The sequence below is a fragment of the Myotis myotis genome, unplaced genomic scaffold (assembly GCF_014108235.1).
Source record: "Myotis myotis isolate mMyoMyo1 unplaced genomic scaffold, mMyoMyo1.p scaffold_m19_p_16, whole genome shotgun sequence".
Lineage (NCBI taxonomy): Eukaryota > Metazoa > Chordata > Mammalia > Chiroptera > Vespertilionidae > Myotis > Myotis myotis.
This window is the reverse complement of record NW_023416320.1, coordinates 47,856,225-47,883,929: the sequence shown is the minus strand read 5'-3', so window position 1 is coordinate 47,883,929 and position 27,705 is coordinate 47,856,225. Positions and strand designations below refer to the sequence as shown.

The following is a 27,705-nucleotide window of genomic DNA, read 5'->3' as shown; positions in this document are numbered from 1 at the left end:
GACAATTTCAAAATGTAAAAAAAAGAAGAAACAAAAATATTGAGACTCCTCAAAGCCTCCATGGCTTCTGTCACATTCAGAGCGTTCCTGTGGCTGCAGAGCCCTCTGACCCTGCCTCCACCCTCCCCTCCGCCCTCTCCGCCGCCCCTCCCCCCAGCCCCTGGCCTCCGCCCTCCCCTCCGATGTCTCCGCAGGCCCTCCCCCCAGCACCTGGCCTCCGCCCTTGGTGGAAGACACCAGGCACCCCCCACCCCACCCGGCCTGCCTGCTCCTCACTGTATTCTTCCCGTGGCCAGGCTTCAGCTCCCTCACCTCATCCAGGTCTGCTCACATCACCTCCTCTGAGCTCAGTGTAAAATACAACCCATCACTTACCTGCTTACGGGCACTCGTATGCCGCTTAGGTTTTCTTTCTGGCATTCATTGGTCCCCGATGGATTAAACACCTATTTACTGATGGCTCCCTTGTCTGCCTCTCCCACTAGATGTCATTTCCATCAGGGAAGAATCCATCCACGACTTGCTCAGGCCCTAGGAGAGTGCCTACACAGAGTAGATTCTCAATAAGTTGTTGAATAAGTAACTGCTTGGTTGATTGTTTGGATAAATTCCACTAGAGGTCAAGGAGGTCTTCCCTGGGAGTGGACAGTTGAGTGTCGCAGGATGCATAGAGTTTTCTAGGCAGACACGGGACAGGAAAAGCATTCCACACAGAGGGCACAGCCCTGCGAGATGGCGTGGTCTGACTGTTTTGCTGTCCTTTGCATTAGGCGTGCTGGGGACTCTGATTACAGCGATGGTGAGGAGGACTTCTACTACACGGAGATCAAGCTCAACACGGACGCGGTGGCGGATGGACTGGGCAGCCTGGCCCCGGCTTCGCCCTCCCAGTCCCTGGCTTCACCTCCCACCTTCCCCATCCCGGATTCAAGCAGAACAGAAAGCCCTGGTGCCAAAACCGAGACTAAACTGATGACGCCCTTGAGCCGCTCGGCCCCTACCACCCTCTACCTCGTGCACACCGACCACGCTTACCAGGTGCCGTGCACGACCCCGAGTGACACTTTGCCCCTGACCAAAAGCAGCTGCATTCTGCCCGAGGAAGAGAAAAACAGCATCCCACACCGTAGCCCCGTAGTGGAGTTCATTGTCATCATAAAGTTCAATCTTGTTTCCATTGTTCTCTTATTGCTAGGTACCTGATCTACCCAGTTTTTTCATTAATAACTCTACTATGAACATCTCTGTGCCCGTAGCTTTTTTTCCTTTGAAGTCACAGAAGAGTAATGAGTGAGTCAGAGGATGCCACCTGAGCAGGATGCTGCTGCTAAGCATTGCCAGACACGTCCGTGGTGCCAAAGCCACCACCATCGCAACCGCACTGAGCCTTCGAAAAGCTAAACCTGTGGCGGAAGTTTGCCACTTATTTGGCAGACTGAAGCTCAAGAGCAAAGGAATAGAGCTGATTAGTAGATTTGATGGTGCAATAAATTTTATTCCTGACTCGTTCTGTGGGTCAAAAAGAATAATTCATTCCTTTGTTCATGTTTGCATTTAGGTCCAAAATCATGAGCTTGAACCAACTTACTGAAATTATTTTGTTTATCTATAAAGTGGGTTGGAACACACACTTGATCATCTTCCTGAACCCTGTATTCATAATATTTGGGATTTCTCTGTCTGTAGATATTGTAAATGTTCAGCATAGAAAATACTAAAAACTGAAGCAGAGAGAGAAAATGTATCCTTAATCCCAACGACAAGAAAGCCTCTTGGTTAATATTTTTGGTATGTCTTCAAGACTTTCTCCTATGTGTATGTGCATAAAAAACTAAGAAATCTATTGTAGAACTGTTTTTACTATGCTTTGTGGGTTTTTTTCCACTGAATATATCACAAATGTGGTGGGTTTTTGTTTTGTTTTGTTTTAATCCTCACCCAAGGATATTTTTTCCATTGATTTTTAGAAAGAGTAGAAGCTGGGAAGGGGAAGGGAGAGGGGAGGGGGAGAGAGAGAAAGAGAGAAGCATCAATGTAAGAGAGATACATTGATTGGTTGCCTCCCCCATGCACCCAGACCAGGGCCCAGGAGCGAACCTGTTACCCAGGTATGTGGCCTTCACCTGGAGTCGAACTCGAGACCCTTCCGTGCACAGACAGATGCTATAACCACTTAGTCACATGGGCCAGGGCTCATGAACATATTTGCATGTCATTGAGTATTCTTCAACAACATCATTTGTAATGGCTCAGTTGGTATATTATGATTTATTTACCCATTTCCCTATTACTAGACATTTGTATTTCCAATTTTTAAAAACATATAATACAATGAACATCCTTGTATCCATTTCCTTAGAATGAATTCTAGAAGTGGAGTAGCTAATATACAGAATTCTAAAAATTTTTTTATATATTGCCAAATTACCCTCCCAAATGTTGTACCAATTACGCCCCACCATCTCTGTATAAAAGTGTTTATTTCCAAATTTGATAGTGAGAAATGACTAGTATATCTCACTCACAGTTGTCCTAAAATTCAGAAGTCAATAGTCAAAAACCATCTCCTTTGATACATTAGATAGATTGCTTAGATATATAAAGAATTTCTTTCCAGCTACTCTCTTTGGCCATGTTTCATCTCTTCCTATCAGATAACTAGTCTAAGTTATTAATACAGCCGAGATAGTTTCTGAGGCCCCACCTTGGTAAATGACAGCTGAGACTGAGGAAAACCTTTCTTAACAGTTTTCTCTGTACCGTGCCATGCCTCCCTGACCACTTCTGTTTGCTCTGTAACAGGCCACGCCCCCCGTGACCATCCCAGGATCGGCCAAGTTCACCCCCAATGGCAGCAGCTTCAGTGTCTCCTGGCAGTCTCCTCCAGTTACCTTCACAGGCATTCCAGTGAGTACAAATACAAAAAGCCAAACATAAAGTTAGAGAACACATTTAGACACATGCAACAGAAAAACAAAGCCCAGAAGGCTGGAAGCACCTGTATCTTGCGTGGAATTTGTAAACTCCTGAGCAAGGTTTCTCATGGCTCCGACAGGCCCGGCTACTCTGTCAGATAAAAGCGTTTCAGCTGTTGATAAATATGTCATATGTAGATCAGAGTTTTTTGTTGGTGTTATATTTGCATGTTTCCAAAAGGCTTTATAAAATCATCTCTGAGCTCAGATCCTGAATATTAAAAAAACACCTGTACATAAATGGCATTTGTCATTATGAGTACATTCATAATATTTATGACTTTGAAATTATTGTTTGCCGGTATGTCATCTTGGTGGTTCAAAAAAATAAAAAATTAAAGTCACTTTTTGCCCCCAAAGCCTGAATAATCCATCCATATGGATGTGTAATCCTAATATATAAAAACCCTAGGTCTGTCATGACCAGAGGCTTGACCAACCGGAAGTCAGTTCTGCAGTCAGCACTGGGTTGCCCTGGCTGCAGGCGCGGTGCCTCAGCACTGACTGCTGAAGGGGCTGCGAATCAGGCCCGGAGAGAGGCCTGAAGAGAGAAGCAGGGTCTGATCCGTAGCCCCTGGCAGCTGTTGATAAGCACTTGCCTCTCTCTTTCTCTCCAGCAGCCGCAACCTTCATTTCTCTCCAGGCCTCCACTGGGGCTGCTGATCAGCCCCGCCTTTCTGATCAGACCCTGTTGATAGGCCCAGAAACACTGACTGGCATAGAAACCAACCAATCAGAACCAAATCTAGGTGAAGTGTGAGGAGCCAATGGCTGCCTAGGAGGCGGAGCTTTTGATGCTGACTGGCATAGAAACTGACCAATCAGAACCAAATCTGGGTCAACTGTAAGGAGCCAATGGCTGCCTAGGAGGTGGAGCTTTAGATGCTGACTGGCATAGAAACTGACCAATCAGAACCAAATTGGTCAGCAGAGGAGGGCAGTTGGGGGGGGGACCAGGCCAGCAGGGGAGGGCAGTTGAGGGTGACCAGGCCAGCAGGGGAGGGCAGTTGTGGGTGAGATCAGGCCGGCAGGGAGGGCAGTTGGGGGGTGACCAAGCTGGCAGGCAGAAGTGGTCAGGCCGCAGGGGTGGGCAAACTTTTTGACCCAAGGGCTACAATGGGTTCTTACTGGACCGGAGGACCAGAACAAAAGTATGGATGGAGTGTTTGTGTGAACTAATATAAATTCAAAGTAAACATCATTACATAAAAGGGTACGGTCTTTTTTTTTTTTTAGTTTTATTCATTTCAAACGGGCTGGATCCGGCCCACGGGCCGTAGTTTGCCCACAGCTGGGTTAGGGGCAATCAGGCAGGCACACAGGCAAGCAGTTAGGTGCCAGCAGTCCCGGATTGTGAGAGGGATGTCCGACTGCCGGTTTAAGCCGGCAGTCAGACATCTTCCAAGGGGTCCCAGATTGGAGAGGGTGCAGGCTGGGCGAGGGACACCCCCCTCCCCAGTGCACAAATTTCGTGCACTGGGCCTCTAGTTTGAAAATAAATGAGTGCTAAAATATGCCATCAGGTTTAAGCAGTATATAAGAATTTATTTGACATATTAAATGATTACTGTCTGATAAATTGCCATGAATTAACCTGATTTCTAACCATTCATTTAAAAGTATATTGAGCCCTAGCTGGTTTGGCTCAGTGGATAGAGTGTCGGCCTGCAGACTGAAGGGTCCCAGGTTCGATTCCAGTCAAGGGCACATACCCAGGTTGCAGGCTCGATCCCCAGTAGGAGGCAGCTGATCAGTGATTCTGTCTTATCATTGATGTTTCAGTCTCCCTCTCCCTCTCCCCTCCTCTCTAAAATCAATAAAAATATATTTTTTAAAAATAATAATAAATAAATAAAATATATATTGGGTCTTTATAGGTTATAAAGAGCATTCATAGACCCCCATACCATTGGTGTGCACAGTGGTTTCTACCTCCTGGTAAGATCCAGAGAGTAGCTTGTGATAATGGATATTCATGTTATTTTCTCCTTTCCACCTCTCTCCCCAAGGACCTCCCAAAAGATTCTTATTACCAACCCCTGGAAACTCCCAGAGGTTTCCAGCAAATACTAAGACCTCCTGCAGAGTGCATACTAATGAAAGTGGCTCAGTCAATGCTGCTGCTTTGGCCAATGACTAAATCCCTGGAGGACTAGCCAAGGATAAAAGGCAAACTGCTGGCAACAGTTTAGGAATTTGTGGCTTCCAGAAAATGCCCCCAGATTCCACGTTTAAACAATAGTGTGGATCTGGTGTAGTCATGAAAGCTGCCTGCTTCATGGAGGAGTGACCACTGCTGGTCGCTCTGAGAGGCCGAGACGGCCACCAGGGACTAGCGAGCAGGCGGGAGAAAACGACTTGGACATCAGGTATTAGAGTCCTTTCTGGCAAGAACCGTGATCTGCTAAGGTGGGTGTCGTGGTTAGCAATCAGTCCTGTTGGTGACTTTTTGTTAGACATTAAAAAGGTCCAGAGTGTCTCTGTGTCACACCCGCGACAACCTTTCTAACCTGGAAAGGCCGCTACTGTGACAGAATTCCCAAGACCTGCTATGCTCATCTGTCCATCTTGTCTTTGACTTGAGGAGGATTTTCAAGGGCAGACACCCTCTTGTTCAGCTTGTGTAAAACCATGCATAGCATGTAGATGGAACTGCTCAGTCCAGACTGCTTTCGAATGGAATTTCCCCCTACGTTTTATTTATTTACTAGAGGCCTGGTGCACAAAATTTGTGCACTTGTGGAGAGCGGGCCTAAGCTGTCAGTCGGACATCCTTAGCACTGCTGCGGAGGCGGGATAGGCTCCCGCCACTGCTGCTATGCTTGCCAGCCATGAGCCCAGCTTCTGTGGGAGTGCACTGACCACCAGGGGGCAGCTCCTGCGTTGAGCGTCTTCCTCCTGGTGGTCAGTGCGTGTCATAGCGACCGGTCATATTGCCGTTCAGTCAATTTGCATATTAGCCTTTTATTATTTAGGATTTTATTGTTAGAGTATTGCAGATGTCCCCCACGCCCCACCCCCCGCCCCGCTTTGCCCCTCCAATTAAAGCACGTCCTTCTTAAGTACAGAGATAACTCTGAGGGATATGCTCTCCCAAATTCCTCCATGTCTTACATGGGGGTGGGGAGAGGACCTTCACTGATAGACACATGGGGTGGGGAGAGGACCTTCACTGATAGACACATGGGGTGGGGAGAGGACCTTCACTGATAGACACAGGGGTGGGAGAGAACCTTCATGAATGGACACAGGTGGGGCGAAAGCCTTCATTGATAGACGCATGGGGTGGGGAGAGGACCTTCATTGATAGACACATGGGGTGGGGAGAGGACCTTCACTGATAGACACAGGGGCGGGAGAGAACCTTCATGAATGGACACAGGTGGGGAGAGGGCATTCATGAATGGACACGGGTGGGGAGAGGCCATTCATGAATGGACACGGATGGGGAGAGGACCTTCATGAAAGGACTCGGGGTGGGGAGAGGACCGTCATGAATGGACACGGGTGGGGAGAGGGCATTCATGAAAGGACATGGGGTGGGGAGAGGACCTTCATGAATGGACACGGGTGGGGAGAAGGCCTTCATTGATAGATACAGGTGTGGGGAGAGGACCTTCCTGAATGGACACAGGTGGGGAGAGGACCTTCATGAATGGACACGGGTGGGGAGAGGACCTTTATGAATGGACACGGGTGGGGAGAGGGCATTCATGAATGGACACGGGTGGGGAGAGGCCATTCATGAATGGACACGGGTGGGGAGAGGACCTTCATGAAAGGACACGGGGTAGGGAGAGGACCTTCATGAATGGACACGGGTGGGGAGAGGACCTTCATGAATGGACACGGGGTGGGGAGAGGACCTTCATGAATGGACACGGGTGGGGAGAGGGCATTCATGAATGGACACGGGTGGGGAGAGGACCTTCATTGATAGATACAGGTGTGGGGAGAGGACCTTCCTGAATGGACACAGGTGGGGAGAGGACCTTCATGAATGGACACGGGTGGGGAGAGGACCTTTATGAATGGACACGGGTGGGGAGAGGGCATTCATGAATGGACACGGTGGGGAGAGGCCATTCATGAATGGACACGGGTGGGGAGAGGACCTTCATGAAAGGACACGGGGTGGGGAGAGGACCTTCATGAATGGACACGGGTGGGGAGAGGACCTTCATGAATGGACACGGGGTGGGGAGAGGACCGTCATGAATGGACACGGGTGGGGAGAGGGCATTCATGAATGGACACGGGTGGGGAGAGGACCTTCATGAATGGACACGGGTGGGGAGAGGACCTTCATGAAAGGACACGGGGTAGGGAGAGGACCTTCATGAATGGACACGGGTGGGGAGAGGACCTTCATGAATGGACACGGAGTGGGGAGAGGACCTTCATGAATGGACACGGGTGGGGAGAGGGCATTCATGAATGGACACGGGTGGGGAGAGGACCTTCATTGATAGATACAGGTGTGGGGAGAGGACCTTCCTGAATGGACACAGGTGGGGAGAGGACCTTCATGAATGGACACGGGTGGGGAGAGGACCTTTATGAATGGACACGGGTGGGGAGAGGGCATTCATGAATGGACACGGTGGGGAGAGGCCATTCATGAATGGACACGGGTGGGGAGAGGACCTTCATGAAAGGACACGGGGTAGGGAGAGGACCTTCATGAATGGACACGGGTGGGGAGAGGACCTTCATGAATGGACACGGGGTGGGGAGAGGACCTTCATGAATGGACACGGGTGGGGAGAGGGCATTCATGAATGGACACGGGTGGGGAGAGGACCTTCATGAATGGACACGGGTGGGGAGAGAACCTTCATGAATGGACACGGGGTGGGGAGAGGCCCTTCATGAATGGACACGGGGTGGGGAGAGGACCTTCATGAATGGACACGGGTGGGGAGAGGGCATTCATGAATGGACACGGCTGGGAAGAGGACCTTTATGAATGGACACAGGGGGGGAGAGGGCATTCATTGTTGCCATGCATGGGAGAGGAGCAGGGGCAGGGCGCTGACATCACTGGGATCTGAGGCGCAGGGCCTGCTGGCCCCCTTCTGCAGGTCACAGAAGGCCGAGCCCACAGGGTGTCGTGGCCACTGACTAGCTTTTCTCTTCTTGAAAAAGGGAGATCATGAGGCTTGAACTAAGAATAGACTTTAAAACATTATTCAAAAGAAAATAAGTGACCAAGGGCAAAGTGGAACGCCCAAGGCAAAACCATGAGAGTGTGTAAGGCGTGCATTGTTGCTGGTCTTTTCTGTGGGAGATGCATTTACACTCTGCCGTGAGCCCCACCCCATCCATTTTAACGTGTGCTCTCTGTGAAGGAGGCACTCCACCTCCACATCTAAGATCAGGGACCACTGCCCGCATCGCAGAGGCTCCCTGAAGGTATGGCACGGAGAACCTGGCCGCCAGCTCTGTTCTCCTTGTCCTTCCAGGTGTCACCAACACACCACCACCCCGGGGGCGCAGGAGAGCAGCGGCAGCACGGCCACGCGGTCTTGTCCTCCCCGCCCAGGGGGACGGTCGGCCTGAGGTAGGATGCCCACACGCCTTGCCCCAAGGGAGCAGCTGAAACGCAGAACAGCGAGAAACAGAAACCGGAGACAGGGTCTTCCGTGAAATGTCCCCGTCATGGATGCGACGCCCTTTCTCTTATTCCCATGGTTTCCCCATCCACTAACTATGAGTGCAAACTCGTTGCTTTGTTGTTGTTGTGACCGTTCACAGTAAGTTCTCCTACAGAACAGACCATGGGGACGACTGGGACGCCCAGCGTCCTGTGCACGGACCCCAGTAGTAAAGGAACCACAGGGTCGACTTTCTTCCCAGAGCCAGGAGCCCCTTAACCAAAGTGCCAGACACTTGAGAAACAAGAGAGCACTTGAAAGTACCTCTTTCAAAACTCAAAAGAGTATGCTCTCTGCTGGTATTTCCCATGTGTACGTGTTTGCCTCAGTGCTATGCATATGGCCAATGTCATGTCCGCAAGTGGGCAAATAGGACCTTAGGAATTAGGGCAGCCCAGAGTAACAGCCCCGGGCCCTGGCCCCAAAGCCACCCAGCACACAGGAAGGCCTGGCCCGAAGAGAACCCTGCTGTTTCCCGACTTTTCTCGATCTTTCGAGGGGTGTCCAGCCCCTCCAGCAATGCCCATTGAGTTCCTCCCGCTGACTACGCACCCTCCCTTCGCAGGAAGCCTCGGGGAGAGGGCAAGAAGTGCCGGAAGGTGTACGGCATGGAGAACCGGGACCTGTGGTGCACCGCCTGCCGCTGGAAGAAGGCCTGCCAGCGCTTCCTGGACTGAGGGGCTCGGCCACTGGGCTCAGCCACCAGGTCGCGGCCACCAGGTCACGGCCACCAGGTCGCGGCCACCCGGGCTGTGGTGCACGGCCTGCCACTGGAAGGCCTGCCAGCACTTCCTGGACTGAGGGGTGCAGCTGTGGCCACTGGGCCTCCCGCCCTCACCGCCACGGCAGCTTCGGGAAAGCGCTCTTCCTTCAAACAAAACACACCTGAAGCCCAGGAAAAGCGCGTCCAGGAGGCCTGGTGGAATTTCAGAAGAAAAAAGGCCACATGGCCCGGTGCGCTCAGAGCCGCTTCCTGTGCGCGAGAGGGAGTCCCCGTCCTCTGCCGGGTCAGGCCTGGAAGCGGTGGTCTCCGCAGCACTGGGTCCCACGGAGCCATGTTCCCCGGGAGGAGGCATATTTTGATGAGCTTCCTGAAAAATGCCGTTTCGGGGTGGGGGACACCCAGGGGAAGCTGCGGGTGACTGTGGCATTTGTGTCAGGACAAGACTTGCTTTCCTGGGTCTTCCCCGTTCCCATGGACTTCTTGAGCAGCTCTGGCATCTTTCCCGTGTCTTTCCTGTTTGTTTTGTTTTGAAGAATGGCCCTGCTTGGAGGAGTGCGAGCCTGCAGGCCCGATGGCGAGTGGGATCACCAGCCGACCGCAGCTCCCAGCGGCTCCGAGGGAACACCTTGAAGTCTTCCTGGGACCTGGAGAGCCCTTTCCCGGCTCCTCTGCGGCTCAGCCCCGCCGACCCGGCGGGGAGGCCGGGAGCCTGGCGCTCCTTCCAGGCATGTGCAGCTGGGGCTGCGGGCCGCCGCTGGCCTGGCCAAGCCGCTGCCGGTGCACCGGGCACCGGGCTTTCCCTCCAAGCTCCCACTGTCTGTCTGAGCAAAGGCCAAGAACTCGAGCGGGCCCCGCGGTTTGCTCTGGACGGCAGAGCACAGCCTCCGGGCTGTCTGTTCGGAAAGCGGCGAGGTCGGCCAACCGACCGGTTCTGTGCACTTTGGTAGGTTTTATGCTTTAGCGCGTCTGGGGGACGGGTTCGTGAGCAGTCTAAGCGCTTTATGGGTAAAAGGGAAAATCCAAACCTTTGTTTTGCTTGTAAAAATAGTGGAGCTGTTTGTCAGGAATTGGCTCAGAAGGGAACCTAGAGACACCAAAGGAACATGCATTGTAGGGCGCTCTCAGCTTCGTAGGGCGGCTGGTGCTGTGCTCGCTCTCCAGGCTCTCTGGCCTGGCGGGTGGCGGTGCTGGTGGTGGTGGTGGTGGTGGTGTGAGGAGAGGGGAGTTGTGTCACGCCCTATAGATTCCTACCCCCTCCCGATTGCCCTGGAAGGAGTCACTTCCCCGCTCCCTATGCAAAGAGGTACCAGCACCTTACGGATGACTGTGAGCCGGGAGCGGGGTCAGCACAGGAATGTGAAAGGACATTGCACAGGGAAAGTGTAATATCTGTCTAGAGGTTGACACAGCCTTTTGTAAAGAGTAGGAAGAAGTCGTGTAGAATAATAGTTACTCTTCTTTTACATGAGGAGGTTCTGTGGTGTGACATCCACAATCTATATTCTTATATTTTGGCAATTTGATTTTTTAAACTCTCATATGACTTTTTAAACATGATTCCTTCGAAGAAATCCTGTTTTCCCCCTCCATTTATATTTTTTCTTTAAAAACACTTATTTCAAGAGAGCAGGAAAAGAGCTTATTTACTATCACGTCTGGAAGCTCCCTCAGCAAGCACCAGGGCATCAGCTATAATGTGAGCTTCATACGGACGGGGTTGGCCAAGAAAGGGCATTGTTTTCAAATGCAAACATGGCTTTGCACCCCCTGCCCTAGCAGGTCTTTTCTCCTCCCTGTGCTTCCCGATAGGTGCCCTCGCTGTGAGCTGGTGCTGTGGCCGGTGCTGGTGCCTGAGCTGGGGTGGGGAGTCCCCGTGAGTCCAGGGCTGGCCAACATCTGATCAGGTTCCCCACACACTGAGGCGGTGGGGTGCTACCTGGCACAGAGGCTTCCTCTGCAGCACCCCTGGCTCTTGATTCTGGGATTAAGTCACTAATCACAAATGATTAAAGTGATGAGGGCTTCATCCACCGCCACCCCTACACACAGAACTTTGGGATGCAAGGGAGAGACCGTGCCGTGGGCAGCCCTGCACCTGGTCCTGGAGACACCGGGCACGCGTGGTTCTGGGCTCTGGCCTGGATGTTAGCCAAAGCACAGGCACAGCAGAAGGTGGAGCAGAGGGCCCTTCTCTAGGAGATCTTTGCCTTTCTGACACCTTCTTACACACGCCTCCCGCCCACGGGGGCTCCTGGCTCCCGCCAGGCGTGCACAGAGCCTCAGTACCGCCCTGCAATGCGGGCCCCCCTTCCCTGTACCCAGGCACCTGGTAACTAGGGGACCACCGATCTTTGCCTGGCTGGCCTTGAAAAGAAGGAATTCAATTTCTTGCAGGCCACCCAGGAAGCTATGAGTTGCAATATACAACACTGATTGTAAAAGCTAAATTTTAAAAATGTAGAGCTATTTTGTTATACTTTGGAACTAAACGAAGTGCCAAATTAAGCCCGACATTCACTTCCTCCATCTCTGGGGCACCACGTTCCTCTGTCCTCACTTGGTGGAGGGCGGAGGGAGGTGGGTGGGAAGGGGTGTCCCAGGGCCAGGCGGGGTCCATCCATCACAGGGACAAGTGCTGCTCAGCCCCCCTGCCCCGCCCCCCCCGGCCCCCCCCCTCCCGCCACGCTGTCCCTGGCCCCTCAAGGGCGCGGCCACCTGCAGTGAGCAGAGAGCGCCTTCCTTCTGAGCCAGGGGTCCGCCTCTGGTCGCAGCCCATGACCTCCCTCCCAGACTCTGTAGGGAAGCGGGCGGGCGGCAGCTTTCGCTGGAGAGTGCTTAGGGAAGAGCGGCAGGACTGGCACAGCTGGAGCAGAACGCTGAGAGCAGCAGCAAAAAACTACACTAATGTTCATTCCTCAGGGAAAGCTAAGGGCGTGTGAAAGAGCTGGGGGAGCGGAAGGCTGGGAAGACTGGTTACCACTAGATCTTCTAGTCAGAAAAGTTGGGGTGTTTTAGGACATGCTATCATTTCGAGACAAATTTACATGAATTTACACTTTTGGAGGCGGGGACACTGGGGGAAGGGGAGAGTGTTTCTCAGTGGCTGAGCTGCATGGAGGGCCGGCCTGGATGGCTTTCTCCCAGGGTCAACACGAGATGGCCTTGGCGTCCCTCCGCCTCCACCCGGAGGGCTGGCTCTGGGCTGTGAGCCGAAGCCGCGGGAAAGCTGGGCGTCTTGCTGCGCTGGAGGGCGAGGGGCGATCTTCCCGGACTTTTCTGGACAAGGTGCTGCTTTTTCTCATGATCCTGTAGAATTTCTCTCCACCACGTCACCTGCCGTGCTGAGGGCAGGGGTGGGAGGAAGTTCCTAGCACGTAAATGGTGCAGACACAGAGGCTTCTCTGGCGGGAATGAGCGTGGGGACCATTTTGGAAAATGCACTGGGCACACAGGGCAACTGAAAATTTTCTTTCTCTAAGAAAACTACCCTCCCGGCCCCACAGGTCTCCCTGCTCCTCCCGCTCCTCGGGCCTGTGGGGTCCTCCCTGTGGAAATTGTCTCCTTGTGTCTGTTTCCGTTGTGACTGGTCAAACCGCAAGCCAGGAAAGCAATGAGGTTAGCACGCAGTGCTAACTGTATCCCCAAGCCAGCAAAAAAAAATATACGATGTGTTTCATTGTGACTGACTTTGAAAAAAGCCCATATTCATTGGCCTAGAGCAGCGATTTTCAACCTTCTTCACCTCACAGCACAGAGACTAATTATGAAAATTCTGCAGCACACCAAATATATGTTTGTTGATTTGACCAAAAAAATAAGTATAATTTTAATTCATTGACACCAGATGGCTATTGTTGTGCTGGCTGCTGTCATTTTTTATCTGACAATCTAAGGGAGAAGAGGCCAGTGCCCTGACCAAACAGTCAGGTATTGCACGTTTTAACAATTCTTGCAGCTCACTAGTTGGAAATCGCTGGTCTGGATGCTTTAGAAGTTGTATTGATCACAGGACCAGCAATCAAAGTGGGTTCTGATTTGTAAATAGATCCCTTTTTTATAAGACAATCTCGTATTTTATAACTTCTCTGTGGGCCTGAGAATCACAATGCTCGTGTGTTGTGTCAGAATGTAATCGGAAACACAATGGCAGTTATTGCTTAATTTTCCAAATACGACAAGAACTCTGCTTAGGCTTCTACACTCCTGAGAGACATACCGCTTTTACAGCAAGCGCTCATGCTTCACTCTTCAAGTTAACGGAACCGGAGATACTTTCCAAGACGCAGTGTTTTGTAATCACAAAGAACATGAACATTTTGTGGGAAATGACCCCGGTTTTATACATTGTAGCTTCTTTTCTAAAATACAATATTTTACTGGACAGGAAGTGTTAATATTATAAGCCGTTCCTGTCTCCAAACTAAGGGCTATGCCTCTTTGAAGCAAGTGTTTTGATGCATGTTTTTTCAGCTAACCCTCTGCGACAGGGCAGAAATGTAGATCAGATGGAGAGAGTAGTACCAGGGGACGAAGATGGCAACAGCGACCCCTTCGGTCATTACCCGTGTGTTTTCAAAGGTTTGTGGGGGGCGGGGCGGGGGGGTGGGGGGGTGGGAGAGACACTAGGAGTCATCCTATGTATCTTAAATCTAAAAAATGGTATAGATATGCCTATAGGCCATGGGAGAGAGATTCTTATCATTTTTTTAGGGTAAAATGATAGATTCTGCCACAAAAGCTTACAATCCACCTTCCAGAATCATAAACCTGCATTTAACTAGTGGGTATCATTTGGCAGAAATTTCTAAAATCGTGGATGTAAGCCCAAAGGTAGACTTCTTAGGTCATCAGTGGTGTTTAAAATAATGTTGTCCTCGGCACTGACTCCATACCTTTCATTTGCTGATCAGAACAAGTGATTGTTTGGGAGAAGAACTCGCAGACACGCCAGGTGGAGACCAGAAAGTCACTGTGTTCCCAAGAGCTGGGCAGTGGGGAAGGAAGCGCGGGAGTTCTCACCTGCACACGTAGTTCTGAGCTTTGCCAATCCACTCATTGTGCTGTGCAGTTTTTTCTGCCCACTCACTGCTGAAGCAATAAAGCGTCGTTTCTTCCTAAGATTTTAGTCATTCAAAAGAGAGACAAATTAGGCAACTATGCAGGTAACATCAGAAGAGAAGCTGGGATAGAACATCATACACCCGTTGGGCAACTTCTGTGTGGTGGCAGGGGGTCACTGGGACCTTGCTTTCACGTAGGCGTTAGCACCTGTATGACTCGCACGCAGTTAGGGTGCAACGTGGACGGTCCACCGGCCGCTGCCTGGCTGAGGCGGTCTGCGCATCTCTCTCCCTTGCTTGGAGCGTCTCCGTGGTCAGCATTAAAGTCCCCAAGAAGCGTTCGCTGCCGAGTGGTTTTGAACCAAACGAGTTAGCTTCGTCTCTAAGGAGAAGCTTCTTCATGGTGCAGAGCAGATATTTCCGAAGGGCCAGGCAGGTTTGTGAGTGAACGATGATTTGGATCTGGCAAAGGACGGACACTGGAGGGTGGAGGTGATCGTGGCCAAGGAGGGAAAACACCCCCTTTGAAGGGGGACCCAGCTGTAGACAATCGGAACGGGAAGAAACCAGGCCCAGGGTAGCTAGGCCTTCTGACTTAGAAGTAGGGCTTTCAGATTCTTGGCCGACACTGTGCAGGCCACAGAGAGCCTGTGAGTAGCAGAGGCAGCCCCTGGCCCCCAGATCCCACTGTTGGGGAACGGACGCAGAGTTTGCGTTCCATGGCCATCGGTCAAGGGCTTCTGTCAGCCCCACACCTGGCACTATGTGGGCAGCTAAATCAAGGAAGGGAAAACGGTTCATTCTCCCCAGAAATATTCTCATGGAAGCCTTGAATACGGAAACATGCTTAAACTAGCTCTGCCCCTGATCGAAATATGCTGAAGTATTACCCAGCTCTCACTCTGCTTCCCCGTCAGGCCACGCCCCAGGCCATCAATCAACTGTAATCCTAACTTCCTTCCTGTCTCGCCATGACCACTGTGGTGAGGGGTTGGCAAAGCAGCCTCGTGCCTTCGGAGGGGCAGCGGGAGCCCCGCCGGTTAAGACGGCACAGTAGCCTCCTGGAGCCGAAGCCCCTTGCCAGCCCCTCCACACTCCTTGTCCCTCCTTCCTGCCTTGTGCCTTTCGCCCCAGGGTACTGCTTCTGTGTTTTCACCTCTCAGATGGCCAAATCCTCGCTTGAAAAACTGGTAGGGACGTGGGTGTTTCAGCGGTCACTCAACTCAGAATGGAATTTGTCCACAGAAAATCCTAGCAGCTTTACCTGAGGACAAAGACAATCAGGGGTGAAGGTGTCGTGGGGAACACGGGACATGGCTGCCTTCATTTGGGTGGACTGAGCGACGTTAGACCACATCTTACGCCGGGTCTGAATGGTGTTGGGACAGTCACATTTATAATGAAACTAGAGGCCTGATGCATGGGGATTCATGCAAGAATAGGCCTTCCTTCCCATAGCTTCCATCCGGCCCCATCCCTGGCCACTCGGCACCTGTGTATGCAAATTAACCCACCATCTTTGTTGGGTTAATTTGCATACTCACTCCTGATTGGCTGGTGGGTGTCACAAAGGTACAGTCAATTTGCATCTTTCTCTTTTATTAGTGTAGATATGTCCCTTTCAAACGCATTGTTATTCGACCTCCCTGAGAACCCTGTGGGGCACAGGAACATTTAGGGTCATCATTGCCCACCTCCCAGGCTGGCCTGGGGTGGCCTTGAGCCTGGAGTTGGCTCCTGCCTGCCCACCAGCTCAAGGGCAGGAGCTGGTTACCGCTCAGACCTCTGTCTTCCAGAAAAACCAGCCCTGAGGAGTCACGGCAACCTCCTTCCCTCCAGCCATTCAGCACAAAAGGAAGGAGCCCGTTCATTCCTGTGGCCAATGCCAACGTGTCGCCCCCAAATGCGCCCAGGGTGGCACGGTGCCACGTTCTGACAGCATCTAGGAGCTGACTGCCGACCCACGTGCATGTGGGCTCCTTGGGAAAGGTGGTTTCGAGGCTCACTTGCGCATTTCTTATCCATGGGAACTTGCCCTGGTCCAGGAACTGGAAAAACAGCTCAGAGTCACAGTGCACAGGGATCACATCAACTCCATGGACTGTCAGCTCCGCGTCTGAAACGCCTGGGAACCTGGGCACGTCATGTTTAAATGCAATTTAAACAGCCCTGGCGATGGCTGAGGCTTTTGCCACTGGGAGGGAGGCGCGGGGGCTGAGCCCACCCTTCTCCATGATGGTGCCAGGCTCCTCACCCTGAGTTCAGGGCGAAACCACCCACCGGGAGCCAGAAGGGACCCGACCCAGCTGGCCCACAACCTGCTTCAGGAACAGGCGTTTTGGTATATGTCTCTAAGGTGGCAGCACATGGGGGCGGGTGGGGGTCTGGGGTCTTTCCTCCTCGGCTGGGGGCGCCCTGTGCTGAACTTGGTGCCACGCCGGCCGGTGGCAGGACCTGGGACGCCCACTGGAGGGGCAAGGAGAAAGCAGCCCCTCCAAGGGGGACGGTGGCAGATGCGGAAAGAAGACGGAGAGGGTGCACTCAATGCTTAAAGTGTAGTCCTTGTTCTTTAAAACGTTCTTTCCTGCCCTGGCCGGTTTGGCTCAGCAGATAGAGCGTCGGCGTATGGACTGAAGGGTCCCAGATTCGGTTCTGGTCAAGGGCACGTGCCCAGGTTGTGGGCCCGATCCCCAGTGTGGGGCTTGCAGGAGGCAGCTGATCAATGATTCTCTCTCATCATTGGTGTTTCTATCTCTCTCACCCTCTCCCTTTTTTAAAAAAAGTTCTTTCCTCTCGGGCGCCATCCATGTAATTCACTGCCACCTTCCAAAGAAAAGACCGTCTTCATCTGTATGTGAAATGTTAAAAATTAATCTCAAGGCCACCTGACAGGCCCCCAGGATCGAAGGCAGAGTGGTCTTAAGAAACCTTTCGTCACCGAACCGGCAGCCCCAGGCCTCCGTTCCTACGGTAAAGGCTTTTCCGTGAAGGCGATCCTCCTCGGCTCCCTCCAGCGCAGGGCTTCCAGAAAAGCAGGTGGCCTACACACACACACACACCCCCAAAAGGGGGACACGTGTATCACGTTCACTTAGGAGGCAGCTCCCCAAACTTTTCATTCAGAAAACTCGCTCCTGGAGGAGGGAAGCGAGCTCTCATTAAAAGTGACCTTTAAATTAAAACAATTTTAAAGTTGCTCATCTGCTTTCTCCTGTTCCCCTGCACCTGCCTGAGGGGGCCTGAGCTGCAGGACAGGGCAGCTCACCCACCACCACCCCCCGCCCCCCCCCCCCCCCCCCCGCCGCCCCACGGCCACGCTGCTGCTCTGCGTGTTCCCTTCCCACATCCCGGCTGCACACCGGGCCTCCTGCCGCTGCTTCTCCCTCTCACCAAGGTCCCAGGTGGCAAAGCTTGCGTGAGGGTGTGTGAGGCTCTGTCCGGGGAAGAATTCCCATCTGGGCAGCGCGGGGAGCTCCCTCGGAGAGCTGCCGGGCCACCACAGCCCGCCACTCACCACAAAGGACTGGCTGGCCCTGGCAATGGACAGGCAGGTGGGCATCCTCTCCCTCTGCCCCCAGGGCCTGCCAGGCCCCACCTCAGCCCTCCCGCAGGGACTGAGCATGGAGGGAGGGCAAGGAAGAGGGCTTCGCCTGACTACCCAGGCGACCTCTGCCCACGTTCGACAGCAGGAAACAATGGCTTTAAAAATGGAAAGGAGGTGCTCCTGCAGGTGTCGTGGCTTTAATTCTATGTCCGTGGGTGCAGAAAGCACCAGCTCCATCCACGAAGCCCCTGTCCTGCCGGTTTGGAGCCCAGATGGAGGGACAGACGGAGAGGGAAGAGGAGGAACTCTGGGGCCAGCGGCTGCTGCCGGCGTTGGCATGACCCCTCAGGTCAGCGGTGTCGCTTCACAAACTCCCGCACCCCCGAGATAAGGATGCATCTCCTGCAGGTGACAACCCCTGGCTTTGCTCTGTAAAGCTTTTCCCTAGACCCTGCTGAGTGGACATCAGTGACTGTGACTGACCAAGCCCTGTGACGATAGGAAGTCCCTGCTCCGGAGTCTCCCCTGTGCCTGGGGAGCCGGGAGACTGCGAGTGGGGAGCTTAGAACAGACTGAGATTTTCAGGGAAGAGCTCAGCACCCCAAATGTACTTGTGACTTTAGTAACTGCAAAGGCCCCGGCGTAAAGAACCTAGGGATGTGGACGATACATGTAAACAGTGCCATTCATCAGTATTTTCCTACAACGCGCCCTAAAACTCCTATTTTTGTAATTAATGGTTGGACAGTGGCCCACCATTTACACGTGTGCTCTCTGGGGTAACCAGACATGGGTGTCGTTTCCAAATCTCTGTACTTGAAGGAGGACTCAGGATAGAAGTGATCACTCAGTCCCAAAAGGTTCGTGACCATCGTGGGCACAGGCGTGGCCTCGGTCACCTTCAGATGAGAGGCTGGGCAGCAAGGGGAACCGCAGTTACCAGCGCCTCCGTGTCCTTAGTCCATGAGGAGGTTTTAAAAGGTCTGCGTTAGAAAAAACAGCCACCTCTCAAATCGTTTTCTACATCAAAGCTGGACTATTGGGATGAACCTCTAACGCGTTTGTATGGGGTGGTCGGTGGGAACGCTGTGCGTAGAAAGCGTGGCTCTCGGTGCTTGTGAGACCAGGCGAGGAGGCAGGTCCGAGGAGCCGCCTGTGTGTGTGTGCGTGGGGGGGGGGGGGGCGCGGGGGGGCAGGGGCACGGACTCCACAGCAGTGGGTGGTCCTCCAATTCCTAGAGACCTTTTCAAATAAACATTAGCACCAGTTGGAGGTGAGTGCGTGCTTACAAACATCGTTCATGTTAGTGAATGAATGTATGAAGTTACAAACTATGCATTTTCAAAGAGTAGTGTTTATTTTGTGTTAAATCCAAGTAGACTCTTTTCTTAGAGACTTACCACAACCACAAAGTATTCCAGATGAACCTGAGCGCATGTTGCTAGGGGCGGTGGGACTCCCGTCTGTATTGTCCAGCCGGTGTATTAAGACGGTGCATTGAAACCTGAGGCTCTAAGCAAGTCCGGCCACTCAGTGACTCACTAGGAAATGGTTGGTATTTTAGGTCTTAAACAGAAAAGGGACGCGTTGGTTGTCACATGCGGTGCCCAGTTCTTTGAAGGTATGTGTTCCAGCAACAGGGATTAGCGACCCATCAGCATTGCACGGAGTGAGTGCGGATCGCGTTGGATAATTACAGAGTGGGTTGAGTCTGCTGTGGTTCTTTCTCCACCCAAGAAAACAATATCCATCAAAGGGTTTAGGTGGTACAGTTTCAACAAACAAAATATAAAAAGTATTGTCACTTAGGGTGGTGAACACGCAATACGATATACAGATGTTGTATTGTGGAATGGTACACCTGAAACCTATGTAATTAAACCAATGCCACCCCAATAAATTCTATAAAAAATATAATATTGCCCTGCAAAGCAAATCACTGATCTTTCTTCAAAATCGAGTGGAGATGACTACTTCTATTTTGGGGACGTTCATGTAGAATATGCACGTTTTTCCAGACCTCTTGTTATTTTGCATTCTCATGGAAACTTTTCCACTAATGACTTGCCTTGGTCCTTAATCAAGGCTGTACCCTGTTACTCGGCATGAAAACAGAAGCCCTTCCCTCCCTGCCGGGGCCGCTGTCTGTGTGTAAACTACGGGAAACGCGCTGTAACCTGTCCTCAGCCTGGACACGTGTGCTACCTGTTTAGAAGTCCTGGGGAATGTGTCTTCTTATATGGTTTTTAGCCAAATGCAGATGTTCTGATGCTACATTTCTGAATACCTAGCCGGCTGTCCACACAGCCTGTGGAGGTCTGCACTCCTTTTAGAGGCTGTCCCTCCGCCCCGCTCCTCGCCAGCTTTTGGCCCATTGTACATAGATTTGTTGAATGTCTAATGACGTTGTTTTTCTAAATGCTGTTCTCTACAACTTTTTTGAATGTTTTTTTGCTTTCCATCGTTTGGGACTTTGTGTGTGGGTTTTTAAAAATTTGTTTCCTAAATACTTAACACCAGGAAAAATATTTCAAATAAACTGGTGCTAATTGAAGTAGAAGGGAGATGGCAGAGTGAAGCTGGACAAGTGTTCGCACCTGTTAAACTAAGCTGCACGCGCCCGGGGCACAGCGGGCAGTCCCTGCGGGGGCATCGGGCGGCCACGCATGTTTACAGCTTCTGTGGCCCATTTGTGTGCTTGTCCCCCTCCCCCGCCCCCCCGGCGAGGATGGGCTAGGTTGGTCCTATGGAAGCATTTAAGTAGAAGTAAAGGTTTATAGTAAGAATCACGTTAGTAATAGTCGTCTGGTCTTCGGAGTCTACGTCTGTAACCCCTCATGTAACGAGGAGCTGGTGTTGCCAGGCTGGCCTGAGCGCGTTGGCTGCACCCACTGTGCGCGGGCTGCTGCGAGGGCTGCAGGGCACACTGAGCCAGAGCCCGGCGGCCACCAGACCAGCCTGACGTCCGCGGCGTCCACACACATGACTTTAAATGCACTTGTAACTGGTCAACTCTAGGAGGCCTGACTTCCACTTAATAAAAGGTTTTGTGTACCTGCTTCTCTTGGGGGCTGTTTATTTTAAAGGGCAACTAACTTACACCCAAGACAGCTCACTGGGGCTGAGCGGCTGAGGGGGTGAGGTTTTCACCTGGAGTGGCAAAAATCATTCACAACCACGTCTTCCCGTGTCCACTGCAAGGCCGGTAAGGTCAGCCGGGTGATCACAGCTCAAGCCCGTTCCCTGGTCACACTGTGCTGCTGGACCTGTGGTCCCAGGTGTGCAGACCCACCTGGCAGAGAGAAGGCACTGTCCCTCCAGGTGGCAAGCCGGCCTGGAGATGCCCCCAGGCCAGGGTGACGCCCACTAGCGCCCAAGGTCCTCACCTGCCAAAGCCCAGCAGGCCCTGCAGCACGGCAGCAGGTCAGACGAGGCACACCCGGCTTTGCCTCTTGCGAGAGAGGTAGCCGGGCAAGTGGTCCAACCTTGATGGATCGTGTCTTTTAATGGGAATGATCAGGAGAGGGCGGAGCGCATTAGTCTGGCTGGACAGCGTCTTTAGTCCTCCTCCCATCAGCCTCAGCTGGGGTGGGGAGGACGCGGACTCGCCCTATGGCCTGGGTCAGAGACGTTCCTGTGCCCGGGGCTGTTGTGGGAATTGCTGGAAATAGCACGTCACCATGACAGAGAAGTACTCCCCCAGCCCCTGGGGCCCTCCAATGTCCAGAATGAGTGCCTTCAAATCGCAGGACTTTCTCCCTTCCGTTTTATACTAGGATGGCCTGCCGCTTACACACCACACCCGAATGTGTTCTTGGCGACTCCTGGCCACGGCGATATCACCCACTAATAGACCGAGCAGCGGGACGTTTATAGCTCAGCCTATGTGAGGACTGGAGGCTGATGCAGTGGCACCCGCAGCCTTCTCCCACCTCGCCCCCAGCCCAGCCCAGCCCCGGCCGGCCACCTCCATGACCTCCTTCTATTCAGCACAGGGGCCTGGAGCCCTTTGACCCTTCGTGAGGCACCGTGGGACGGAGGACAGATGACCTTGGTTCCTATGTGCTGGGCCGTGCACCGGGGCTGGGTCATCTCGTTCAGTCCCACAGCAGCTCCAGTCTTACATGGTTGGTAGCAAGTAGTGATCCCACTCAAACCAGATAAAGCAAACGCACGTGCGGGTCATTGAAAGCACGTGTCTTGCAGGACCCCACGTCAGATAATGTTGCCAGGCCTTGTGGAGTTCTAGAACCAAGATCTGCAAATAAGACAACCTCCCGCCACTGCCCAGCCCCGCCCTGCCTCCCAGGCTGCGGGCCAGGTCCTCTGCCTCCCTGTGAATCGTTTTCCTGCTCACTCTGCGGGGCTGCCCCTGCTTCTCCAGCCCGTGGTGGACAATGGCCGGAGAGGCCCACAGTGAACTCAGCGCGGGCGGTCAAGGGAGGTTGAGAATCCTGGCGCACTGATTCCAAACTCAGGCCCCTGCTCCATCAGCCAGGCAGTGGGGAGGGGTGGGCCAGGGGTCCCGTGGGAGGCATGTTGCTTTTAGCCACAACATCATAGCATATGCGTAAATATTTCTGAATGCTTCCATCTCAGTGGCTGTATAATAACAGCTTGTAGATACACATGATTTCCTGAAATGGTCCCTTCTGTGGAAAAGAGAGGCTGTGTCCCATTTTAATCGCTTCTAAGCTCTTGCTACAGATTGCCAAATTACTGTCCAAATAATTCGGCTCAATTTGCTCCCCTAACAACAAAGTGTATGAGTGTCTTGCTGTGTGTTCACCTGAAATGAGTTTTATCATTTTTTAACTCTTCCCTAAGTTGATAGGCATTCCTAGCTTGTTTATATTTCCTGAATACCAGCTAATGATACCAAGCATTTTTCTGTCAACCACTGATACGTTCTACTTAGAACCATCTATTCCTGTCCTTTGCTCACTTATCTTTTGAGATATTAACTCGTTCTCATGTATTAGGAGTTCTTTATTTGCCAGCTTCTGACTCACTTGCTGGAATAGTTTTCCCAATCTATGTGCATCTTAAATTCAGTCATGAGACATTTTTGCATGCAGATTTTTAAATCTTTGTATCATTACATCTGTCCATGTTTTCCTTTAAAATGTCACATCTTACACTCCTCACATTCAATATGAAAACATTCCCTTGTATTTTCTTTCCACTTTTATTTACACAAAATTTACATAAATTTTTCAATTACAGTTGACATTTTTTATTATTATCTAGAACATGTTGGTATAGGAAAAGCTGGAATATACTTTTCCTCCCCAAACATCTGGCTAATTGTCCCAGTCTCCCTAATGTTGACCTCAGCCAGTCTTCCAGGTTTGCAAGGCCATTCATCACTGAACTGTTGGGATAGTAGCATCTTCTCCAAGTCCTTCGTTCCTGATTAAACTCATTCATCCAAGTTCTCTCCCGTCCTTTTCCTGTGGGCTCTGGGCCCTGGTCGGCCAGGGGATGGGGAGCACAGTCCCGGGCCCACCAAGTCCCGCGCTGTCTTCGGCTGAGGTCCACGTCATTCCATCTGGCCTTTGCACTTCCCGCCACTATCACCCCATCATCCACTCTTTTTTTCCTTTTATAAATTTTTCAATTACAGCTGACATTCAGTATTATATTAGTTGCAGGTGTACAGCACAGTGGTTAGGCATTTACATAGTTTACAAAGCCTCCCCCCAAAGTCATCCAGCTGAGTGTTCCCTGGAATGCAGTGGGCACTCGTTTATAACTTCAGGCCCAGCGTTTGGATTCTTTGTGTGTTTTTGACTCTTTTTTGGGTGGTGGTGGTGGTGGTGAGATTGCTTAAGATCTGCTCTCTTCCCAAATTTCAAGTATATAACAATACAGTAGTGCCTCCCCATTCCCTCCACCTGCTGGCCCTGTGCCCACCATTCTCCTCTCCACCTTCTGTTTCTATAGCTTGCTTTTTTTTTTTTTACATTCCTCATATAAGTGAGATCACACAGTATTTGTCTTTCTGTCTAGCTTATCTTCCTTCGAATGGTGCCCTCCATCCATGTTGTCACAGTGGCAGGCTTGCTTTCTTTCTCGTGGTTGGTGCTGTCTCACTGTGTGTATGCAGCAGGCCTTCTTCACCCCCTCACCCCTCACCAGACACAAGGTCACTTCCCGTGCTGTCTGTTATGAATCCTGCTGCATGAACATGGGAGGGCAGCTCTCTCTTCATGACACTGGTTTCACATCCTTCGGAATTACACTCCAAAGTGGGGCTGCTAGATCACATGGTAATTCTATTTGTAGTTGTTTGGAAAACTCCCTTCCGTGTTCCATGGCGGCTGCACCAACTTACGTTCCCAGCAGCACCCCCACCAGCCGTGCTGTCTCCTGTCTGTTTGACAACAGCCACTCCAGTGTGCGAGGTGAGGTCTCACTGTGGCCTGATTGGCATGTCCCTGGTGATTCATGATGTCGAGCACCTTTCATACACCTGCTGACCATTGGTCTGACTTCTTTGGGAAAATGTCTCATCAGGTCCTTTGCCCATTTTTTAATTGGATTATCAGGGGGAGGAGTGTTTGTTTCTTATGTGTGTTTTTTTTAAGTCCTACCTGGGACTCAACATGATTTCTCGCTGAGCAGGGCTGCCAATGAGAACTGGGCATTATCACCACATCAGTCCTTAACCCAAGGACGAGAGCCAGGGAGCTTTGCCGAAGGAAAAAGTTCTGCCCAGGGTTGCACGGCAGCCACCACGTAAATAGGCGGTGAACCTGCTCAGATGGGAGGTCTCCGTCGCAGGGCAGAGAGGAGAGCCTGAGGACAGACAGGTGGGTGCGATGCCCTAAACATCAAGAACCGCCTTTCCTGTCACAGTCCCAGCAGGGCTGCCGGGTCCCAGCAGGGGTGCCCAGATGTCACCGTTCAACAAGCCCAAAGCTGTGCCTTCTCACCAGGCAGCCAGAGCCATTCCTGGTTCGCCCAGCCCACCGGCAGCCCACCAGCCACGGGCAGGCTTCCCAGACGCTGTGTTGCCTGGTAACCCAGCCAGCATTCATTCCATCCAGTTTCCAGGCCACAGAGCCTGAGAGTTAACTCAAGGTCTGCTTTTTTGGTTTTTTTACAGAAAGCAGGAGAAAATGCTTTGTTAACCTTCACTCACGCATCCCATTCCTGACCCCTCTGAGCTCCCAAAAGCTTATCAGAAGCCACCAGTGAGCGACCTCGGATGCCCCTAAACTCAGTGTGTACAAGACCCAGGTAACTTCCCCGGCTCCGCCCCGCCCCTCCCCGGGGTGCCTTCCACTCCTGTTGGATGACACAGGCGCCACGCTCCGATTGTCCAAGCACAGCCGTCCTCCATGGCTTTCCACCCCAGGACAGTCAGTCTTGGGAATCTAGACATCTACGTTCGTCTGGTCCCTTCCACACGTGCTCATTTAGACCAGGCATTCGTCACTCTCACAGGCCACGGTTACCAGTGCCCACAGCGTTGTCTGTGAGTCCACCTCTCTTAATACACAGCCTTCCAGGAAGGCCTGGGGCGAGGGCAGTGAGGAAGGCCGCCACCGCTGCGTGGAGCACGAGCCTCTGTGAGCGCCGTGTTTGGCTTCTGAAGGTCCCTGCGTGCCTGCTGTCCCAGAGCGGCCCGTCAGCAGTAATGGCGTTCTGACACCCGCCAACCAAAGGCACAGCTCACTGCTGACGACAAGTCAACGAGCGGGGACAACCCACAGGCCGGAAGGATGCCCGGCTTTTGCAGTGAACTTCAAGTCCCCGGGGCTAAGAAAAGCACTAGACCCGCCGATCCAATGTGCTCTTCCCATTGTTGGTTTTTTGGGGGATAAACAAAACCAATTCCTCAATGAACTCTGCCCCTCTCTCCTCCCCTGCCCCGCCTGGCCAGCAGCAGGCCGGCATGGCAGCCAGCGAATCCCAGAACGGCCATGAAACACGTAGTGTGTTGATCATTCCCTCTCTCTCTCTCTGACACCGAGGCAAAGGAGAAAGAAAAAAGGTGAATTTGCTACCATGGAAAAATAAAATTGAAAAAGTTAAGCAATAAGATATGAAAGATTTCCAAGGTGCATTGTTGAACAACAACAATTTTAAAAAGCAGGATATAGCCCTAGCCAGCTTGGCTCAGTGGATAGAGTGTCGGCCTGTGGACTGAAGGGTCTCGGGTTCCATTTTGGTTAAAGGCACATTCCTGGGGTTGCGGGCTAGATCCCCAGTAAGGTGTATGCAGGAGGCAGCCGATCAATGATTCTCTTCATTGATGTTTCTGTCTCTCTGTCCCTCTCCCTCCCTCTCTGAAATCAATAAAAATATTTTTTTCAAAATCAAACAAAGAATGCATAAATAAGTGGAACAGCAAATTGATGTCTCTCTCTCAAACCAATAAATACATTAGGGAAAATAAATAAATAAATAAATAAGCGAGCAGGACATAGGCTAGTGCCTGGATCGCTGCTCCTGTTTGTATGAAAATGCGTGGGTGAGACGTCGTCACTGGCTACCTCTGGAGAGCCTGGCATGTGGGGTCGGAAAGCCGTTTTGATCATGCATCGTATTTCGGCTTGTTTACTGCATGCATGTATTTCCTTAATGTTTTAGATTGTAGATACACAGATAAAGGATGAGCAACACCACAAGTCCAGAAATAACTGTATAGCAAATAAACAGAGGAGAAACCAACATTTACAGACTGACGTCTATGAGGCGGCAGGTGTCTGTCCTGCTACCTCCCCCCACTGCGCCCAGGTGTGGCTGTGACGTTTCTGCCCCTGCAACCCAGCCTGCAGCCTCGCTTCCTGCTGTTCGCCCACCTCAGGCAAACCCCAGCGGCCCTGACCCGCAGGAGCTCCTACTGGACGGAAGGCAGCCAAATTTGGACGGTTTCAGGGAGAACGTCGGGTGTTGGAGACGGAGATAAAACAGCCAGACTCCTGTCTAGCAAACCGATGTGATCGCCCGGGGTGTAAAGAACTGCCTACACTGTCTCAGCGCTTTGCACACCCTTTCCGACTCAGGGTACGCTGCTTTCAGGGCGACTTGCCCGGGTAGGAGGCCAAGCATGCGGAGCCTCCTTGAGTTGGGCTGATGAAAACAAGATAAATACTTCTGACTGTTTTCATTGTTAATAAAACAAATTAAACATCAGTGATGTCTACCAATTACACTGTTGAGGTAGATTCCTATCAAACCCTTATCAAATGCTGCCCTCCAGTGGACTATTCAGTAAAACCTGTTAAAAATAGATTTCCAGCCCCCCCCCCCCCCCCACACACACACACACACCACCACCCCCCCAGGTGGCTTAGTTGGTTGAATATCATCCGTGCACTGAAAAGTTGCTGGTTTGATTCCCACAAATACCTCTCCAAAAATCATGCAAATGCCCCCAAAATGTTTAAATGCATACTGATTCATAAAAGTTGCTTCTAGAACTGTGTAGATTTGTACAATCATTTAAAAATCAGATGTCAGCAGCCCTGCTCTGGGTTTTAGGATGGTTAAGGCAGAGCTTAAAAGAGGAGTAACTTTTACAGTGTAAGGGCATTTTAGCAAGAGAGCAGTGGCCCGCCGGGGCTTGGTGTCCTTGCTCTGGACCTATGGGCTCCCTCTTGGAAGCCTCTCAGTTTAACAGAACCCAGGACACACACACACACACACACACACACACACACACGCTGCCAAGTTCTCTGAGCTTTAAAAAGTGCTCTTCCCAGCCAGGTCACATTTGCGTTCACCGTATACT

At 51.8% G+C, this 27,705-nt stretch overlaps 1 protein-coding gene and 1 long non-coding RNA gene across 4 annotated transcripts in view; both read left to right on the top strand.

Moving 5' to 3' along the window:
- ZNF704 (zinc finger protein 704) overlaps positions 1 to 21,014 on the top strand; it is a 131,317-nt gene extending 110,303 nt beyond the window's left edge. The window contains exons 6-9 of one of the 3 annotated variants that reach the window (XR_004972564.1): positions 771 to 1,038; positions 2,803 to 2,907; positions 9,198 to 10,299; positions 20,046 to 21,014. Coding sequence is in view for 2 of the 3 variants with exons in the window: in XM_036338774.1 (XP_036194667.1) it covers positions 771 to 1,038; positions 2,803 to 2,907; positions 9,198 to 9,521 (697 nt within the window). In the remaining variant the exon portion in view is untranslated. Of the gene's footprint in view, positions 1 to 770; positions 1,039 to 2,802; positions 2,908 to 8,440; positions 8,539 to 9,197; positions 13,422 to 20,045 lie in introns of those variants that run through there. The other 2 variants (XM_036338775.1, XM_036338774.1) reach the window with 2 other exon arrangements.
- Positions 21,015 to 23,589: 2,575 nt separating this feature from the next.
- Positions 23,590 to 27,121, top strand: LOC118670539. The gene is made up of 2 exons (XR_004972371.1): positions 23,590 to 25,205; positions 26,562 to 27,121. It is a non-coding gene; the product is annotated as an uncharacterized LOC118670539 (long non-coding RNA).
- The last annotated feature ends 584 nt before the right edge of the window (positions 27,122 to 27,705 follow it).